The sequence below is a fragment of the Tachysurus fulvidraco genome, chromosome 18 (assembly GCF_022655615.1).
Source record: "Tachysurus fulvidraco isolate hzauxx_2018 chromosome 18, HZAU_PFXX_2.0, whole genome shotgun sequence".
Taxonomy (NCBI): domain Eukaryota; kingdom Metazoa; phylum Chordata; class Actinopteri; order Siluriformes; family Bagridae; genus Tachysurus; species Tachysurus fulvidraco.
The window spans coordinates 13,069,421-13,091,009 of record NC_062535.1 but is presented as its reverse complement, the minus strand read 5'-3'; the positions used below and the strand labels follow the sequence as shown (position 1 = coordinate 13,091,009).

At 36.5% G+C, this 21,589-nt stretch overlaps 3 protein-coding genes across 8 annotated transcripts; 2 read left to right on the top strand and 1 right to left on the bottom strand.

Moving 5' to 3' along the window:
* Positions 1 to 41: 41 nt before the first annotated feature.
* On the top strand, positions 42 to 6,738 carry wbp1lb (WW domain binding protein 1-like b). 6 transcript variants are annotated; one of them, XM_047803149.1, is made up of 5 exons: positions 42 to 284; positions 444 to 472; positions 3,341 to 3,438; positions 3,798 to 3,959; positions 4,513 to 6,738. In XM_047803149.1, the coding sequence occupies exons 1-5, from the start codon at positions 225 to 227 to the stop codon at positions 5,127 to 5,129; spliced, it is 966 nt and encodes a 321-aa protein (XP_047659105.1). In that variant the 5' UTR covers positions 42 to 224; the 3' UTR covers positions 5,130 to 6,738. The 6 variants fall into 6 exon arrangements, with proteins under 6 accessions (XP_047659105.1, XP_047659104.1, XP_047659107.1 ...); XM_047803148.1 differs by having other exon boundaries at positions 3,338 to 3,438; XM_047803151.1 differs by lacking the exon at positions 444 to 472 and having other exon boundaries at positions 47 to 284; positions 3,341 to 3,440.
* A 15-nt stretch (positions 6,739 to 6,753) lies between these two features.
* LOC113663864 (5-hydroxytryptamine receptor 3A-like) lies at positions 6,754 to 10,852 on the bottom strand. Its single transcript, XM_047803678.1, has 9 exons — positions 10,762 to 10,852; positions 9,765 to 9,949; positions 9,214 to 9,258; positions 9,025 to 9,131; positions 8,680 to 8,849; positions 8,363 to 8,514; positions 8,033 to 8,243; positions 7,695 to 7,904; positions 6,754 to 7,038 (listed from the first exon to the last, which is right to left on the bottom strand). The coding sequence occupies exons 1-9, from the start codon at positions 10,826 to 10,828 to the stop codon at positions 6,773 to 6,775; spliced, it is 1,413 nt and encodes a 470-aa protein (XP_047659634.1). The 5' UTR covers positions 10,829 to 10,852; the 3' UTR covers positions 6,754 to 6,772.
* A 2,481-nt stretch (positions 10,853 to 13,333) lies between these two features.
* as3mt (arsenite methyltransferase) lies at positions 13,334 to 21,589 on the top strand. Its single transcript, XM_027179239.2, has 11 exons — positions 13,334 to 13,551; positions 14,403 to 14,439; positions 15,478 to 15,605; positions 16,255 to 16,405; positions 16,659 to 16,795; positions 17,320 to 17,389; positions 17,544 to 17,625; positions 18,802 to 18,933; positions 19,213 to 19,355; positions 19,502 to 19,633; positions 21,253 to 21,589. Exons 1-11 carry the CDS (start codon positions 13,535 to 13,537, stop codon positions 21,355 to 21,357), a joined length of 1,134 nt encoding a protein of 377 aa, XP_027035040.1. The 5' UTR covers positions 13,334 to 13,534; the 3' UTR covers positions 21,358 to 21,589.

The following is a 21,589-nucleotide window of genomic DNA, read 5'->3' as shown; positions in this document are numbered from 1 at the left end:
CGCGTTTAGTGGGCGTGGCCAATCGTATCATTGTCCTATCTGGTTGCGCACGTGGCGCTGGAAGTGCAGATGTTGTGCAACAGCTGGAAGCTCTGCTTCGAGAAGCACACTGTTCCTCCTGAGACAGAGCAGATATGAGCTGTGAGGAACGAAGTCAGCGCAATGAACAAAACCTAACTCTGTGTGTTGTTGAAAGCTGGATGTTGTAGCTCGTGTGTACAGGAATGGGTTTGTTTTTGTACACAGTTGGGCCTGTCAGTACCACAGAGGCGACTCTCGACCGGGTGAGAAACGTTTTTTATTAATTAAAAAAATATGAATAATGATAAAAAGTTGTGTGTTGTTTTTTTTTTTTTTTAAGCTGACTAGCAAACGAGGGGCGTAAACAGAAGCGATTGTTGTTTTCCTACCCGTATTCTACAAGCTCACCCGTCTCTTTTCAGGATTGGCTAACAGAACCACGCCTCTCGAGGTATGATTGGCGTTTAGGTCACTTTTCAGCGATACGATTGGTGGATTGGTTGTAGGTCTGACCAATAGTGAGAGAAGGAGGTGGAGTTTGTCGGAATACGGGTGTAGCTTTCAAATCACGACGGTTATTTTAAATCGTAATGTTTAAAGTTTATCGTATATGTAAATGGGTTAAAAATTGATAGCTGATGTCTGCATATGTAGCACTTCGTGAGCAGTAAAGCCTTATTTATTAATGTTATTTCATTTAAATCCAAATCCCGGTGAATACAATGACATATCGGTTTATGTGAATTGTTTCTTTTCAGACTGACGTTTAAACGGCACAAAAGTCATTTTATTAGGTTAAATACGCCGTCATACGTGTTAGTTAGTTAGCTGGTTAGTTAGTTTGTTTGTTTTTGTAAAATAACCTTAAATGTAACCCCAGAAGTTTTAAAGTTCTGTAACGTGAGCTTGTGTGCATGCGCTTGCGCGCGAGCCTTAGCTAGACCCTGCCTGCTGTGAGTAATGGTGCTATACGTGTGTCTGACATGACACAAATCTTTTCAGGGGTAAGTAGATAATCCGTGCACGAAATATCATTAGAAGTCTCCAGATTACGTCATAGACGACATTGCATATTCTTTACATTTTCATTCGTTAAAGTTATATTTACAGAAGTCAGAAGAATAAATGCATCATACATCAAAAGAATTTACTTTTCTAACATGTCTGTTTGTGTATGCATAAATATTGTCACATAATTCAAAATATGAATAAATGCAAACCGTGTATTACTGTTTACAATTGCATGTAAATGCATGTACAGTGTCTTACAAATTATGATCCACACACTCAGAAAAGCAGCAGCAACAATTCCATCTATTTCACTATGAAATCTCAAATCTCTTTGTAGCTTTAGGCTTTTCTTTCTTTCTTTCTGTCTGTCTGTCTGTCTGTCTGTCTGTCTGTTCCATTTTCTATTAAAGCACCAGAGTTATTAAACTTAGATTAAACATGAAACCAGGCAGGAAAAATCACCACTGACCCTTCGCACCCTGGACACAACCTCTTTCGGCTCCTCCCTTCTGGCAGGCGCTACAGAACTTTGCGTACTAGAACTGCCAGACACGGGAACAGTTTCTTCCCCCAGGAAATCACCCTGATTAACAACTCACCATACTTATGAAAACAAACAACTAACCCTGCTTCATAGCATAAGTACTGCATTATCAGAACTGTCAGTCATCACATCATCCGTATATGTTACACACACTACTGCTGCTGTATATTGTACAAAAAGCATAATATTGCACAATAATGTTATTTGCGCTCCCCGCACTTTATGTACATAACTGATCAGTCATATATTCTGTATTCATATTTAATGTCATAATGTACTCATAAAGTCGTTTGTATCACATCTGCATTGTCTTGTATAGTCTGTATTATCTTGTATAGTATAGTGTTTTTTGTGTCTGTATTTTGAGAGGCACAAACAGCTGGAACCAAATTCCCTATGTGTGTCAACACACTTGGCCAATAAACCTGATTCTGATTCTGATTTAAATGAGGCTTACATAATACAATTAAGCCAGGATCATATTTCAACACTGTCATAAATAATAATTCATAAATAATAATTATATTATTATTAGGGACAAGATTTATTCTCATAGATAGAAAATTATCAGCTCTCACTTTGCTTGCTCTCATGGTGTTCATAGTGTTAGGTCATGTGAATGTGACTGGTGTATTTCTTTTCCCCAGGGGGGAAAGTTATGTTGTAGAGTGGAACAAAGAGATTGTTCTTAATCCAGCTTCGAGGATCAGGTGGTGTTTAAGGATGAACTCAGTAAGACAGAGGACTTTCTGGATTTCTGTTTTTATTTAAGAATTCAAGCACATTTATGTCTGGGTTTGTATCTGTAATGTGAGTGGCACGTTATGACCCGACAAACCCACAAAAAAACCTCTTAATTAAAGACCAGCATTTGCTGTGAAATTTTTAATCGGTTGCCTGAAGGAAAGGACAGACTGGAGATTTTAGGGCACACACACAGTATTAGACACACAGTATCCTTTTCAGAAAATATAGCCTATTTTCTCTCTATGCTCCATTCATTTCCAGAAAACAAGCTCATCTTTAGTGTGTGTGTGTGTAAGATAAAGCATGGGTTTGTGTAAGTGGTTCTTTCTGTTTCTATCTTTGAGTCTATGGATCAAAACCTGCTCTCTCAGGACCATCCATGGACTAGTATCTATCAACCAGGACAAAATGTCGATATTGACTCATCATTCTCTTCTCCGTAAATCTGTCTTCAGTTTGATTGCACATCATTAATTTGAATGTAGCATCAAGACACTAAATCTAGGTGAGGGAGCTACAGTATTATGAAATCTGCTATATATCTCTTTGGGCATTTTACTCGTTAAAGCTATTCAAGCAGCTGCAGATCAGAGCAAAAAAAAACATACAGATAGAGGTGAAGAGCTTTAGTTAATATTTACCTCAAATTTCAGAATGTGACTTCTATGATTGTGGCCTGGTTGTAGGTTGCGTATTGGCTGGTTGAGTATTTTTCAGCGTATCCGTTAGTTTCATCCATTAGTTTCATGCACAACAACACAAGTCACTAGAACATCTTCATGTCACCAGGGAGGGTTCTGATGCAACAGGACTGTAGAACAGTACAGTATTTTGAACAGAGACAAAACTAATGGAACAGCTTTGTAGTGCAGATATTTACACTATATACACATTTTTCTGTATCTGATTCATCCAGATACGTTTGCTCATTTGTAATTTTTTTTGTAGTGTAAATTTACACTCTAGCATGTAACTGAGCATTTGGTCTGGATGACCGCTTATGTGTTCTGTTAGCAGGCACAGCGATGTGTTGGGAAGAATAACCGGAGCTACATTTGTGAGTCAGGACACTGCTGTGAAGACCAGGTGTGCTGCGACTACTTCTTTGAGTTATGGTGTGAGTACCCCTGTACACTGGCACTACGCTGTCTCTCATTAGGGAAAGAAATCAACCAGCCAATTTTATTAAAGGTTCGACTATCCATCCCGTCCCTTTTAAAAATGTCTATCGAAGATGAAAAACAATAAAAATAGTTCATTTACCTCATATTTCTCATATAGACATATATTAAAACAGATTTAAAATTTATATTCTAATCCTATTTCTATAAGCTGGAAAAGATCTTATGCCATTTGTGTCGATCTTTGTTAATCTACTGTATTGCATTAAGCTTTTTTACACCGGATTTCTTAGTTCTGTCGTTTACATTTATATCAGTACCAGTGTCTTTGTGATTATTTATTTATTAAATAGGGTTCTGGCTGGTGTGTGCCATTTTCTTCTTCCTGACCTGTTGCTGTGTGGGTCATCACCGCCGAGTCAAACACAGGCTGCAGCAGCAGCAGCGACAGCAAGAGATCAACCTTATTGCCTACAGAGAGGCTAGCAACTACACCTCAACTCCATTCAACTTCAGTAAGCCTCACAACCAAAACCTTTTGCTTCTAGTGAGTCTGTATTTAGATCAGCTGAGAGATGTCCAGCCCACTGTGACCATGTATGCTTTCACCTGATACCACTGGCGAAGCATCAGGGAACCTTTTACAAAGCCAAAAGCAAAATATACAGGGCAATTTGAGATTCTGTCAATATTGACACTTTGAGCTAGTTTATGTATTGCTCATACCTTAAATGACTTACTATGCCTTTGCAACACAGTGCCCTTTGCAGACAAGACTTATTTTATCAAGTTTCATTGGTCTGTCACAAAACTCCGACAAATGCTTCTAGTTTTCACACCTTCAAATAAGCCCCTGCCCCCAAGCGCCAGCCATGAGGTGTCAATATAAAAAAGTTAATAGGCAAAGACTGATTGGTGTCTGCTGGAAGAGATAATTATCCACTATAAAAAGGTGTGAACTGTAGATGAACTATACATATAATAACTTGTTATTAAATGTTTGGTGTTTGCATAATACATTGGCCCCATATTCCTTTTCCTACATTCTCCCTATTTGGTGCTTTTCAGGGTTTCTCCCAAGCTCTTTCCTTCCTGATTATGAGGATGTAACAAATCATCCTCTCGCCCCACCTCCTCCTTACTGTAACTCAAACTCCGAACCACCAGATTGCACCAGAAATGACCAGGAGGAGGAGCAATGTCCACCCAGACAGACAACTCCCATGACCACATCATCAACCGCACTGTGCTCCAATCCTGACATAGGGGGGCTTGAGACCTCCAGGGAGAACCAGCTCAGAGATGATGGAAAAGACACAGAGACCATGTTGAAGGAGGACATGGATCCCGAGGACCAAGAAACGGTTGTGGAATTACCTGAAGAGGAGAAGGATGGGCTCATGGAAAGACGGCGCCACTTTACAGGCGACTCTGGCATCGAAGTGTGTTTGTGCAGCCGAGGAACCGGGAGCCACAGACCTAAAGAGCTTGAGATGCTGTTCAACAATGAAGGCCATGGCAGCTCGATGGAGTTTTGCGACAGTTGCGGAGCTAGAGACGACAAAGACGGCGAGCAGGGGACAGAGCTTGACGCATCACCACCAACACCACCACAGCTCCATCCTCTCTGCCTGTGTTTGCATACCATCAATGAGCAGGAGGGGCCACAGGAGGGCCAGAGCTAAGGGGTTTTGATAGCAAACATAAAGGGAAAACAGAGACACAAGAGTACCTACCTTGTTCTGTGGATAGTGTATACACAAAGTGATTTTTGTGTTTGTGGTGTTTATCCTAGAAACACTGGTTTATGGTGGGAATACATCCTGGATGGGGCACCAGGCATCCAACACACATTTGTGCACTCATTCACACCAATTCACTGTCTGGCATGTTTTAGAGCTATGAACAGTGTTCAGTTCACACACAAGTTCAATAGAATTGTTTGGTTTATTTAGGCCATGTCCACACTAATATGTTTTTATTTGAAAACGTATATTTTTCTCTCCGTTTTGGCCTTCACACTGAGACAGCATTTTTAAATCAACGAAAAATTAGCTGTTGGGGGACGCTCTCCAAAGCGGATAAATTTGAAAACGCCGCCTTTGCATCTTAGTGTGCACTGTGAAGATGGAGGCTTAGGGAGATGTGAGCATTTTCATACATTTCTGTGTGGATGAGCAACTTTTGGAAAACGTTTGAAAATGATAATGTGTACGTGGAGCGTTTTTAGACGTAAGCTCTGTTTTAAAATATATCCGGATTAGTGTGGACATGGCCTTAGCCAGTTGGGTTTCAGCTGGCAGTTCACAGAGTTAACAATGATCTACTGTCATAAAATAAAATATGTGAACTGTAACTTAATTTACAGCTAAAATGGTCAGTGCTTTGCACTTTTTTTTTAATATCTTTTACCAAAATATTTTATTACATTAATTTCCACAGGAGGGCCACATGAGTAGTTCTGATTTTCTAAGCCTAGGTCCAGTCCTACTCGTATATTACATAAGTTAAAAATTGTAGTCTTGAAAAATATCCTCAAATATTTACAACAAAAAGTTTAATATATTCTAAAATTCAATACTATAATCTCTTTATTAGCCAAGGCTGGGAAACAACAGCAGAAGACCCTTCTTTCATTTTGTTCCAAAGAAAAACACAGTTATTATAGTGATGATTTTAAATTCTGTTAATTTCACACTCGAGTGCATTGTATTGGAGCAATGTTATCTCTGGACCTTTGGTTGTTTGGACTATGTGGATAAGAGCATAGACATGCTGTTTAGACTTGTTTACACAATTAAACAGCAAAAAAGAAAGGTCAAAGAAATAATAATTTTTAAGTCTTTTTTCTAAAATCTTGTGATTTTTAGTACTTACACTATTTATATTTGGAAGTATGTAATTTTGTCCGTGTGTGTGTGTGTGTGTGTGTGTGTGTGTGTGTGTGTGTGTGTGTGTGTGTGTGTGTGTGTGTGTGTGTGTGTGTGTGTGTGTGTGTTCTTTAGATTAAGATTTGTGTAAGTAAGTCTGCATTATTTTCAGTTCCCCAAATTAATTAATTATCAAATAATTTTTTGAATCAAATAATTTTTGTATCATTTGACATTTATTTAAACGTTAACTATACCTGCAATAACTAATGTTTAATTACTTTTTAACTAAAAATAATATGAAGAATTGAAAACCTACTAAAGTGTTCTTTGTTCACGTCACTGATGTTGTATGAATGCTGAAAATTCCATTGAATATAAAGTGGCACCTTTGACATTGTTCTATTGAAACAACATAAAGACAGTTTGTTGTGTTTGCATTTTTTGCAGTGTTACATTCAGTGTTTGAGCCACATAGCTAGTATGGTAATGTAGGTCACAATCACAAAGAGGAGGTAAATACGAAACAGGAGGCGATCGATAACGTCCGCAATCAGCTTCCATTCGTTCTCTTTGGGGCTCAGATGTTCTTCCAATCTTAGTCGTATGGCCTGTACGTCTCGGGCCACTTTCTTCAGCTCATCCACCATGGCTGCACCCTCAATCTTCTCCCTTTCTTCAGCCTCAGCAGGTGTCGTTGCTTCACCTGACATGTCCTGCCTCACTGGTGACATAAAGAGTACGATACATCAGTAGAGCTATGAAAGTTCTAACATGTTAGCAAGTGTTTTACTCTGGAGCTAAGTTACATTATGGTAAATCAGTTAACAAATTCTAGAATCATTCATTTAGAAAGATAATATATTAATGCCATGTATATAGTAATTAAATGGTGCATAAGTCAATTATGTTCAAGCATTTAACAGCACTCTCGCACAATTTACTTTATACCCCAGTGCTATTTGATTCTCATCTCTAATTTACCTGGAAATGTTTATTTTCGACTATATTGATGTGTTTACTCTCATCTTATCGGTTCTATAGTAATAGCTAATTTGGATGGAATTGTGGAATCGAAACCAAAGAATAAACATTTGTGTAGCTCTTTAGCAAAGATAAAATATTTTTTTAATGTAAAGTCGCTGTGGTCACATGAACTTTATTTTTATGGAAGATCATCAATATCTTATCGCAGTCAAAATGAAAGCCTTGTAAGTCTTAATTAATCTCAAAATAAGTTCAAAACAGAGAGGCTAGTAAGGGAAAGAGTGTTTGAAGCTACTGTTAGTGATAGCATGGACTATTTATTTTTCAGATTAAATGTAACGTATATCTTCATCACATGTGTTGCTGATTATATATGCTGTGAACTGCTCTTACCCTTCGCATGTGGGTTAAAAGTCACTGTGACCGGAGCAGCAGGAAGTTTAGGGGACATGAACAGGAGGTGAGCAAGGAAGTCCAGTACGAGGACGCGGAGCCACCGGGGTACTTTGGGGTAATGTTTTGAGGTGTTACTTAGGTTAACAATGAGCATCGCTTCCAAAAGGCTGGCCACCATGAGCGCCAAGCTGAGAGAGAAAAATACATCTACGAAGGAAAAGAATCGTGGGCTATAAGACTTTAAGCCAATTATTGGTTAGAATTCTGTCAGACAACTAATAGTAAGCTACATATTTTTATATATTATAATTTATCATTGTGCAACATTAACATACTTATAAGGGCCGTGTGTGAGGAGCTATCAGGCAGGAGGTCATTAGTGATGAGAAGAAAGACAGTATAGCCCAGGATAAGAGTCATTTTGAATGCAGAGCGATCAACGTTTTGAGGAGACAGGAAGAAGCTGAATAGGTCCAACAGACTCAGGAAGCAACTCGGGACCAGAAGGTTCAATATGTAGAGACTGGCCTCACGTTTAAGGAATATCTGTCCCATTAACACAAACAACAAAGGAGAGGCATTGCTTTAGTCCATTTTTCTTGTATGAAGGCAAGTGAATTAAAAACAGAAGTGATGAAAAAAGGCACACTGGTGTATTCACTTACACCGTATTTAACAGCAGAAAAAGCCCTTTTGCTGGTAAATGTAGTAGCAGATACAAGGTCTGTTATGTTAACAAATCTCCATCCCGAGTCAGAGTGAACGGATGAGTCAAAAATAAACGTGGCCGATTTAGACATCAGCTTCAGTTCATTTTCTGAAAGACCATCATTTAAAATATTATGAATTATATATTCATTTAATTAGTCATTCATTTTCTGTAAGCATGCCAGTTCTTCATCACTAGTGATATTTTATAGTCACCATAAAGAAGTGCCATATTTAAAGAAAATTTCACTAAAGAAAACTTCTACAATGTCACCTTCATGCAAGTAGGAATGGAAAGTAAGTGAGCAGTTCTGGGCATCAAAAGGAAACTTGTAGATGTCCATTTGACACGAGGCAACAACTCTTTTAAGTTGAACGAGATGAACCCCGCCAGTGTAATTGAGCTGAAGGTAGGGGATGTCAATGTTTATTTCTTCATCCATGCTGCAATGTCATTAAAGAGTATATATCAGACTCCAAGTCCATGGAGTTTATTTTACATCTTAAAGAAACATCTTAACTGGCGTCATTTGTGTAATATAATCTTTTTATTCAGGTTCTTTCTGCCACCTTTTTTATCCTGTATGAATACATTATTCAGAAAGGGAAGTAGACTCACTGCTCAGCTATTTGTATACTCGGCAGCCACAGCTCAGATGCTGGGTATGATATATTTTCAAATCCACATTCAGCCTTGTTCCAGCTCAGAAATGGCACCATCCAGTCCTTGTATAATGTGTTGTTCAAAAACGTTGGAGAACAAGCGAGGAACAGAACAATGACATGACAAAAATGCGGTGAAACTTACCATTGTTATTATAATAAATGCTGTCGTGACCTGCTTCTTTTCATCCTGCAAAAAGGAAATGACAAGGAAAATGAAGTCAATATTAAGAAAATATATATTATATGGCCAAAAATTTTGTGGACACCTGAGTATTCAACACACAATTCCAAAATCATTAATGAATGAAAATGGGTCTACATTACAGGACAATAGAATTAGTTTCTTCACGTATCCCGACTGAGGAGGTCGGGAGCAGGGAGGGTCAATTGGCCAATAATGGCAGCTTGGTAGTGCTGGTGCTTGAACCATGAGCTTCCGATCCACATCCCAGAGCTTTAAACACTTTAGCCACCACTCCTCAATTGATTTGTTCCTTGTTTGCTGTTATAATAAGCTCCATGCTTCTGGGACGGCTTTCCTATATATACAATTCCACTATACAATTTTATGCTTCCTATTTTGTAGCAGTGGTTTGGGGAAGAACCACATATGGGTGTGTTGCACAGGTGCCTACATCGTTTTGGTCATATAATGTCTTAACATAGTATAATGAAAAGAGATAAAGTGCTCACCACGCCCAGGATACCAGCAACACTTAACCCCAGTTTAACAGTTAGAACCTCACTTGGGTGTGTAACAGGTCGCATTTTATTACTCCAGAGAGCGGTGTTAATTTCAGCATAAAGGGATTGGGTATTATTATTAGTGCAATTAACTGATGGTACATCTGAAGTCTTCTGGCATCCAACAGAGGGAACTAGAAATATTTTTAAAAAATCACTGACTGTTTGCTTGATGGTAAATACTTTATCTATAAAAGTTTAACTGTTGAAAGATATAAAAATCAATGTATACATTTTGATCGTTACTTAAATACAGTCAACAGACTACTTATTATGTATAGAATGAAAGACTTGCTGTTAAAGGAAAATATTCCAAGACAGGTAAAGAATAATACAAATGTCAATGTTTACTATAACAGCACCGTCTTTTTTTCCTTATTACTTAATAGGAACTCACTGTACTGATTTCCTTAAACCTTTCATGCATAAATTATTTAAGACATAAACAGAGTTTTTAGCTAGTCATTGCATGTTGTAAGATTTATTTATTTTTTTTTTACATTTTTTAAATATAATTTTTTTAAATGTCAGTTGTTAGTATTCATGTCTTAAATATGTAATGACCAAAATGATAATGATTTTGATAAACAAAAAATGTATATGACATGCAAAAATGTATACAATATGGAAAAAGAAGAAGGAACACATATTTTTGTCACATATATAATAGCACAGAACTTTTTCACGGTGCAGCTGATTTTTCAATTCTGAGGTTAAAGAACAAAATAAAATGATCTTTAAATCATTTAAAAATGCTAAGTCATGCACTAGAGTCTAGAAATGTACAATACTTAAAAGATACTGCAAATCTAATGTTAGAGCTATAAACAGCTATCAATATTATTTTCTTTCTCTTGCAGTGAATAAGACCAATAAGTTATAAATAATTAAATAAATAGAATAAAAAATCATTCAATTAACTAATTAATAAATGTACAGCTCTTACCATGACTTTTAATAAGTAAGACAAACAGCCATCTCCTGAACAGCGTGGATCCTCTTTGCTGTGCCATGTCAGAGTCAGGTTGTGTATCCAACATCTGATTATCTGTCTGTGGAGAATAAACAACATTCAGCACAAAAACAGCTACTTTAAGGAAGTAGAAAAAGGTGTCTGATTAGAACATGCAACACAAATAAAACACTTCATAGTGTAAACATGTCCTAATAGCACCTGATTAATGCAAACATCCGTAGGGAAAAACCTAAAAAAGATAAATAAGTAAAAGAAGATATGCCTTGTTTTGTAAAGGCTTAACTTAGACAAATATGAATGCTATTATTTAAATTGAGCAGGCATATACTCATAAAGTATACAGTCTAGTACATACTGTAATGACAGCGTTATGACTCAAAGGACTCAAATCTCTCCTCTGATTTCTCCATTCAGATTGATTAGAAGGGTTGATTTATTTCAACCGCAAAACAAATTCCTTATTAATGCATTTGTTATTTAAAAAAAAATAAAATCTATATACATATACAGTATATAGAAGTAATTTATACTGATGTATGAGTCCCTTGGTCACACGTTTTTGGATTGCGTAGAAAACCCTTCTGCACCCCCACTAAGAAATGTGTCCTAGTTTGCACGGGTCTTACCTTGAAAGCAGGTGTCCATCGAAGTCCCACGGTGTTCTAACAAAGAATCCTCTTCAAGTTTTTCTACCTAATCTATTGTTTGAATCTTTAAATGAAGGAGGCAGACTTAGACATTTTTGTCTTTTCAGGATCCTCACAATGGCAGACCTTGTTTTTATTAAAGGTAGTGTAATACATGTGTGTAATATATGTAAAATAAAAAGAAAATTACAAATAAAAACTCCTTCAAATAATCAAACAGTATTAGAATAAGTAAAAGTAATTAAGATGCAAAGATTATAACAAACCAAGAAACACTTTCCAAGTATGATGCACACAAAGTATGACATGCACTGAGGCTGTATACACTAGAATGCAAACACAATGTAATTCAAGACAAGCTTTTATACATTCTGTATTATTACTGCTGCCAGTTGGATTTTTGTTGTCGGGTGTGGCCCCCCTTGGGCTTTCTCAACAGCCAAAATCTCATCTCCCAAACATTTCTCAATGTCTCAATTTCTCAAGCAATATTTATCTTATCAATTATATTATAGGAGAATACATGAACATAAGAAAAAGAAAACCAATTCAGAGTTCTCCTTAACTTTTGAAAATAAAACATAATAAAACATAATTCATAATAATCTTCCGAACTTTTGGAATCTTCTTCCAGCTGTCTAGGTTCAGCGTCTGCTCCTCTTTCATCCATTGATTTCTTCATTCATTAAGCTTCATATTCTTTATTCTATTCAACAGTTGTTTTATTTCTTCTGCTGCTTTTTCTATTCTCTTCTTTTTTGCTTCTCTTTGTCTTTTTCTCCGTTTTCTGGTATTTGTAGCCTTAATCTCACTTTTCTTATGTATGGGAGCAATATATTATATGGGAATATGAGAGTTTTGAAGTTGGATAGCACTGATAAGGTTTATCTAATGAGCATGAAGTTAACCATTCATTTCCTTCATCATCCATTCTACCCACCATTCTCACATCTTCGTTATATATAATTTCTGTAGTAACAACTTAAAAGGGTCTTGTATGGCAGAAGTGGTATTCTTATAATATTATCTAATTATAATATTATTTCTTATAATATTATCTAATTATAATATTATATATAATAATTTTGGATATTTCTTGATTTTATTGATTGATTTATTTATTTACTCTTTTTTCAGACAGATGGGGATTATGTTTCTGCATTGTTTTCTCACTATCTATCTATCTATCTATCTATCTATCTATCTATCTATCTATCTATCTATCTATCTATCTATCTATCTATCTATCTATCTATCTATCTATCTATCTATCTATCTATCTATCTATTTATTTATTTATTTATTCATTCATTCATTCATTGTTGACATGAACATGCTGACATGTAAGTGACCACGTGCGGTTTCAGGAGATAAAGTGTTCATCTTTTTCACGTGTGAGCTCGAATTAATTACTATTAATAACTATTTATGGGGGGCACGGTGGCTTAGTGGGTTCGATTCCCGTCTCCGCCTTGTGTGTGCGGAGTTTGCATGTTCTCCCCGTGCCTCGGGGGTTTCCTCCGGGTACTCCGGTTTCCTCCCCCGGTCCAAAGACATGCATGGTAGGTTGATTGGCATCTCTGGAAAATTGTCCGTAGTGTGTGAGTGAATGAGAGTGTGTGTGTGCCCTGTGATGGGTTGGCACTCAGTCCAAGGTGTATCCTGCCTCAATGCCCGATGATGCCTGAGATAGGCACAGGCTCCCCGTGACCCGAGAAGTTCGGATAAGGTAGAAAATAAATGAATGAATGAATGAATGAACTATTTCTCTCTCTCTCTCTCTCTCTCTCTCTCTCTCTCTCTCTCTCTCTCTCTCTCTCTCTCTCTCTCTCTCTCTCTCTATTACATTAAGGGCTAATGCAGGCAGATTTGCGCCATCTTTCTGTTTCCTGCGGTAAATGTTTTCGTGAATTTTACTTCCGGTTCCAGTAAAGGAAATTCTGTCTCTTTAGCAGTACTACATAAGTGGGATTTCTGGACATTGCGTGAACGAGGATTGTGAGAATCGGTTCATTGAATCAGGGAATTAGATTACGCAGCAGAATGGGTTCGGTTTAGGTATCAGTTCGGTTTGAGAGTCGACTCAGGTGGAGAAAATGGAAGGAGCACACAGGTAGGTTCATATAAGCTAATTTAAGCTTTAATATAGCATGTGTACAACTAAAGATACTCTTTTAAGTTAGAGATACATACAAGGTACTGTATGAGACAGTAAAATAAATGTATTATATTGTAAAAGATACTTTAAGACTAACTAAATCAAGTCGGAAACACTGAATACAATTATATCCAAAGCACAAGGTTATTAATTGTCAATTCAAGGGACGTTTAGATATAAATTTTAGGTCAGAATTTTGTATTTTGGTTCTTTAAAGACAGCTGGTTGTGTAGTAGGAAGGAAGCTTAAATAACGCCTGCTAAATAAAAAGAGAAACTGAGACCCACTAAAGTCTGGCATTAGTTTCCTAAAAGGCTACATTTTATTAACAATACTGTAACTGTTGTTAACTTTAATCAGTAAAGCTAATTAAACTGAATTGAATTTTGTAGAAATGGTTTAATTACATATTATTGTGTGTATTATTTGTTCTTGTTTCAGGTCATAACCTGTCCTGTTACATAAGAATTACAAGGCAATAATTAACCTATTGGTACACTGTTAGTCACAGACATTAACTATTGAAAGCCTTTATCCTATCATGCTTTTCTGTTACATGCTACTTTTATCAACACCACCTTTCCTGACCGCTGTGTTCATCATTATTTGATCAGTTTGTGTAATAATTAAATATAAATCTATGATATACAAATGTATGGATGAACAGTTTAGAGTATCGTGAAGCCAGAAGAAAAATATTTTAATATTAATATAATTTTATTAGATTTATATGTGTGTGTGAAAAGTTTAGCTGACAATATAACCGTTTAATTGATTAATGCCTGTAACGTGTTTTGTTTTTACAGTCAACCAGCTGCTGAACATATTCATGACAATGTTAAGGTATGTCTGGGTCTAAAGGCATTCATTCATTCATTTCTAAAGGCCTAGGGGGGGGGGGGGGGGGGGGGGGGGGGGGGACAGCAAAACCAATTAGAACCTTTTTTGTCATAAATAATATCCATGGACCTGAACCTGTAACAATGCAGCTTGTCATTGAGTGTTAAAATGGACTATTGTAATTCTCTGTATGTTGGGATTGATAAAAAAGCTCTGGCACGCTTGCAAAACATACAAAATGCTGCGGGCAGAATGATTACGTCAGCCAAGAAAACAGACCATGTTACACCTTTATTGAGATCCTTGAATTGGATGCCAGTCCAGTATAGAGTACATTACAAGATTATTCTTCTGGTTTTTTAAAGCACTACATAATTTGGGGCCTCCATGCCTTTCTGATTTGTTGTCGGTATACACCCCGTCTAGGGCGTTGAGATCAGAGAACCGAAATCTCTTTGTGACTGTGAGAACAAATTATATACGTAAAGGTGACAGTGCATTCTCGTGTGTTGGTCCTACACTGTGGAATGTTTTTCCTCATTCCGTCAGATCGGCAAAGTCGTTGGTCGTGTTTAATGCCTTGTTAAAAACCCATTTATTAGGTGTAGCATGCGGGGTGGTCTGAGGTGGCTTGGCTGATGTGTTTTTGCTAGTGATAGGGTAGCTTTCTTTTGTTTTAATGTCTGCTTGTTTTTTTATTTTTCTTATACTGCATTGTTGGTTGCATGTAATTTTTAAATTAAGTGTTTTATATGACTGCTTGTGAAACACCTTGGGCAACGTCTGTTGTATAACGTGTGCTATATATATATATATATATTTAAAAAAATTCGGAACTGATAAAAATAATATATATTTTTTAAATATTGCATTTCTTGAAAACAGGTATCATCATATAATATATTCCAGTGTAGCTTATAATAATAAAATAAGTAAGTTAACTGTTTTGGGGGACTTACAACAAATATTTGTATTATACAACAAATATTTGTATTATATCCAAATATTGTAATTGTTTTTCATGTTGAATTTGTGTTGCAGGAATACTATGGGAAAATTCTGAAGCAGAGTTCTGATTTGAAGAGCAATGCTTGTGTCCCGTCTGCCAAACCCATCCCTGACTTCATTAGGAAAGCTCTGACTGAGGTTCACCCAGATGTCTTAGCAAAGTAACAGCAATCTCTGTATACTCATAGACCCTATTCTTAACATATTAAGCTGAACTTGTGTTATAGATTTAAAGATGATGCATTTTATATGTAGTAGGTATATATAATAAGTATATATAGTATGTAATTAAAGCCTGACTTTAAATAAGCCTAACTGTAAATATTAAATACTGTACAGAGCTGCTATCATCTACAGTATATAATTAACTATAGCATTTAATTTGTATGACTTTTGATTGCTTTTTTTTTTATCTTGAACATAATTCTTTAAAGAGAATGCACATTTCCTTGTCATCGCGATTACTTTTCCTTTTGCTTTATCAGAGGATTTTGACTCAGTCTTGTAAGCCACTTAAAGCCAACTTGATGGGATTGTGGTGTCTTTGTTAGTTTTTACTTTCTGTTGCATTTTTTATCCACTGATGAGTTTTATGATCAGTTTCTTTTTTCTCTCTAGCGTTCTAGAGTTTTCTTGGTAGAAATGATGTATATAGTGTCTACTTTATATCAAAGGTTGGCTCATGAAGGCTATGTATCTTTGTATTGTATTGTACTCTCCATATGACTATGTTGTAAACATACTGACTTATGAGCAGTCTTTGGGATCCCCCTGCTGGTAAACTAAGTGACTCTGTCTCTTTTCTCTCAGGTTCTATGGCTGTGGTTTGGTCGTTCCTGAGTGTGTGGAGGGCTGCAGGATTTTGGATCTCGGTTGCGGAAGTGGACGTGACTGCTACGTGCTCAGTCAGTTGGTGGGCAAGAGCGGACACATCACTGGACTCGATATGACAGATGATCAGGTGGGTCTGGTTGATGATATCAAAGGGCAGAGTGTGGTGTTTTAGCACTCAACCACATGGCTGAACAACAAACTGATTTGTCTTGCAACTACTGTCAGAGCTGATGCTATCAAAAATTAATCATGTTCTGACCAACGATTTGAACAGAATTTAACAACGATGTGGTAGAAATAAAGAATACATGACAGTTGTGGAACATCCAGTTCTGTTTGAACAGACGGCACTAACATTAGACTTTTATACTGTTTTATAGCTTGAGGTTGCTAGGAAATATATAGACTATCACATGGAGAAGTTTGGGTATAAGAAGCCAAATGTTGACTTTGTCCAAGGATACATCGAGGAACTGAGGGAAGCAGGGCTGGAGGAGAACTCTTATGACATAATCATGTAAGACATTTACATACATCTATTTTATTTGTGTCAACTGCAATATATTATGTCACAGAGTCACGTTGCGCATGCTTTAATGCCGGTGAAATAAATTGTGTGGAATTAAATCATATTTATACACTGAACCGTTATCAAGGGTGCCAATAATTCTGGAGCTGAATGTGAAGAATACACAGAGAAAATATTTTTAACTTTAATTGACATGTTTTTTTTTTGTTTGTTTGTTTTTTTCGAGTAAGTGATGAACCGGATTTACCTCAGCGATGTGTAGATTTTGATAGTCAGTTGATTTTTTTTTCGTTCAGACACTAAATAAACAAACAAACAAACAAATAAATAAATAAGTATTTCATTTATTATACATTTAAAAGTATTGTTTAACTAGGAAAAATTGTTTTACCTGGGAAATATTTCTACTTTTTTGTCATCTGAGCAAAAACTTTCAGGAAAATGTACATAATAATAAATGGTCTGTTATTACTAGCTACTATAAAGCCATGACATTGGGATTTCTTTGCCAGATCAAATTGTGTTGTGAACCTTTCACCTGACAAGGCTAGAGTTCTGAGAGAGGCTCACCAGGTCTTGAAGGTACGTTCGCTCAAGCATAACATCAAAAACATGAATAAATATAATACTTTTTATGTGGTCATGTGCAGTAGAGTTCCAGCCGCTTTCTGTTTTCTCCAGAGAGATCTGAAATGTGAATCTTGTAAAATGTACTTTTTTTTTGTTTGCGTTTCAGGAAGGGGGAGAGCTGTATTTCAGTGATGTTTACAGCGATGCCCCGATTTCAGAATCTCTTAGAGCCAACAGAGTCTTGTGGGGTGAGAGAATTGATCAAATCTCATTATTTCATGTCGGATACAGTATAGCACCTTCACGTATTGAGAAGTTTATGGACCCTGAATTGTAATTACATTAATATTCCTGTACATAACAGTTTACTGCATGTGCAAGCATCACAATATCGTATGTTAAACGTACCATGAATCAATTTATAAAAAAATAAGATATCAAATGTATTAAATTATGTGTTTTTTAATGAAATATATCTGCATTGACTGATAGTTCACTAAACTCTGGTGTTCTGGTGTAAATATTAAAACCTGCTTTTCAGTCTCGGGTCTGGATTTTGCTAGCGTGTATGCTTCCACATAAAGGCAAGGGCTTGTGTTTAAAAGCACTGGTTCAGAAAGTATTGAAAAACCCTTCTCAGGCTGCTAATCATCTATTCTAACAAGTTAAGCAGCTGCGACACTAAAATTGAGAAACTTTCTCCACAGAAATATTGATGTAATCTTTGATCTTAAGAGTCTAGATACAGCACAAATGCATACATTTCTGTATTTTAGTCCGTTTGTTATTTTTTATTGCCGTTTCTACTTAGTGTTGGTATAAACAAGGTTTAATGTGTTAAAACAAAATGACTTCTTTGGTTTATTCAGTTTATTATTCAATACAACCAATGAATAAACATTTCTTGTGTATTAAAGTTGAAATACATATGTTCACGCTAATTCATTTCGGTAACATTAATGTAAATTATTATGGTATTAATTTATGGTTCAAGATTTATTTGTCATTGTAGAAACAACAAAGGTGTCATTATGAATACAGGGAAAGCAGAAGTTACATCTCAATCGGGACATTTTTAAAGCTGTTGTCGTTCAAACCTAAATGACATTTTTGGATTTATGGCAATTTAATGTTTGACAAAGAACTGAAATTCATTCTAGAAGAATATGTTGTTCTTGGTAAGAGGAATAGATTTCTGTGCATTTCATAATGTCATGTAGAATGTGTGGTGTTGTTTGTAAAAAATACTATTTAACAGTTTATGGAATTACAAAGATCTAGCTTTGTTAGCCTAATTTGCATATGCATATTTGATTGATTGTTCTAGCATTGACTACTTTTTGTACCATTCAAATACATTCAGTTTTTCCTGTAGGAGAGATTTGATGAGTTGTTTTTTTTTTTTTTTTTTTTACCTGCCTCAGGTGAGTGTCTGAGTGGAGCTCTTTGGTGGGAGGATCTAGTGCGACTGGCAGAGGAAGTCGGGTTCTGTAAACCCCGACTGGTCACAGCTAGTGTCATTTCTGTAGGCAACGAGAAGCTCGAGAAACTTCTAGGTAAAGGGGTTTTATATAAGTTTATATATAAACTGGCCTTTTTTATTCTAAGATATTGTGCTTTATTCATTGAAATTTTTTCTTCTTCTACTTTCGGCTTTACCCGTTAAGGGTTACCACATTGAATCATCTGTTTCCACCTAACTCTATCCTCTGCATCCTGCACTCTCACACCAATTATCTTCATGTACTCATTTAATCATGTTCTCTGTATCAACAGAATCACTTTCCTTGAAGCTCATATTTACAACACTATCACTGTGTTTGTTTTGAATCTAGCTGACTACAAGTTTGTCTCTGCTACGTACCGTCTCTTCAAGTTACCAAAGAGTTCTGAGAAGGATCGCTGTCTTGTAATGTACGATGGAAACATTGCAGGATTAGAAGAGAAATTTGAATTTGACGCTCAGTTTACATTTAAGGTATGAAATACTTGAAAAAGTGAAAAGATACACATTATACATCCTGATTCATCATGCATATCTAATATTGTATGAACATGCAAGTTTCACTAGAGTATCGTGCAGGCGCATACAGAATTGTAGTTACAGAATAATATGCTGCGCAGGTGAATGAGGTGATGGAGGTGGACGGAGATGTGGCCAACATCTTGAAGAACTCCAGGTTTGCTGAAGAATTCACTTTCCAGACTCCAGCACAGAGCAGCACAAAATCAGGATCATGCTTGGCCAAACCCAAGGTTTGTACAGATGAGTGAGTAACAGAAAAAGAAAAAAAAGCATAAATTACTTTAATACGAGTATGTTACAAATTAAATTTAATGATTATGTTACAGTGGGCTGAATTTGCTAAGTAATACCAAAAACACACCCATGCGTCTGTCCTGTCGCTTAGTAAAACATGATCGTGTCCTGATGGCAATGTAAAAATCACTTTAGACTGTTATGTCTGTCCTTTCACATGCACGTATTTGTTATGTCCATTGTTTCTTTACTGGTGACCCAAAAAGCACCACATACTCTCCAAGGCCAAACAGCTGCCTCACTGCTTAACACTACAGATGCATTAATAACCTTCTAATCAAGGAGTGCCACCTTATCGGAATGGCTCATGGCCACTACGCTCATTTAGACATAAGAAACCAGCATTTGGATTCTGGGCCTATTTATAGCAACACATAAACAAAACTTTTTTCCTGTTCTATGACAGACAGAGTATCATTCCCTCAGTTTTAGCATCAGAGATATGATGTAGCAGGTGTCTCAAATAACATTGAAGAAGAACTCCACCCAGAATGACTCACATGTCACTATTTACATTTACGGCATTTGGCCAGTGCCCTTATCTAGAGCGTTTCATTTTATATGACTGAGTAATTGAGGGTTAAGGGCCTTGCTCAGGGGCCCAGCAGAGACGGCTTAGTACACCTGGGTTTCGAACTTGCAACCTTCTTATCAGTAGGCCGACACCTTAACCACAATTCTTAAAGCGTCACTATTTTTAACTTTTTATTTTTAAGGACTCCAATGAGGCAGTCTACTCGTGTAAATAAAAGTCCACAACCAACCAACAAACACCATATTCACTTGGCACCTGAGAAATATTTTAATTTAAACAATATAAACATGAATAGAATTGCTTATAATCCAAATTAAAATTATGTTGTTTTTTTATCACATCGTCATCTTGTGCAGTTACACCAAAACAGCTCACAGACTATCGAGAACATTAAAGTGATACACTGCGCTCAACATCAAGATCTGTGGTGCTAAGACAATGAAGTTGTTGATGCTGATGGGCTTACGTACCATTAAAGAACGTCACTCAAATGCTGCAGCATTGTTTTATGGCTATTTGGTCCTTGTAGAATTTGTGTTCCCAGGTCACACTGATAAGATAAACATCAGATAAACAGCTACATAATCTCTGAGCTCTTATCATGCATGTTTTATTAGTGAGTACTGTCTATGGCATCTTCAGAAACACACACACACACACACACACACACACACACACACACACACACACACACACACACACACACACACACACACACATTTTCACAATGTACAATTGTAAGACTTATCATCATTAGTAAACCTTAAAACTGTACCTATGTTTGTGCTTGATCACCTATAACATTCTACAAGAGGAATCATAAACACACCCCCAACCAATCAAACCAAGGACACAGCGTTAATGAGTACTCATTCAGTACTCTCTCTGTACTTTTCCAGAGCTGCAAAGTACTGTTTATTGCACTACTGTTAAACTACTGAGTTTGTTGAACTCCTAAGGAAGCTATGACTTTATATATGCAATTGTTCCACTGAGTTATGACTCCTCTTCTTCCCTCAGGTTATGCCTGTGAGCCCATTTGAACTAGCAGAGCAGCTGGGAAGTGCGAGTGTGGCTTCATCCACAGGGCTGTGCTGTGGCCCTCAGGAGTCATGTTGCAAGTGAAAGAACAGCAAATTAATCAAAGTATTAATCTGTAAATTGTTGAATAAAATAACATGAATCAAACGATTCATATAAGGAAAAGGATTAAGAAAATAATGCATATGTAATAATATAATAACGCATGCAGTAACGTGTGATCATGTAATGCGCATTCATGTAATGTGTCACAACATTTCAAACAATGCTGTAAGCAACATTATATTAATCTAAATAAAATAAAATGATACACACA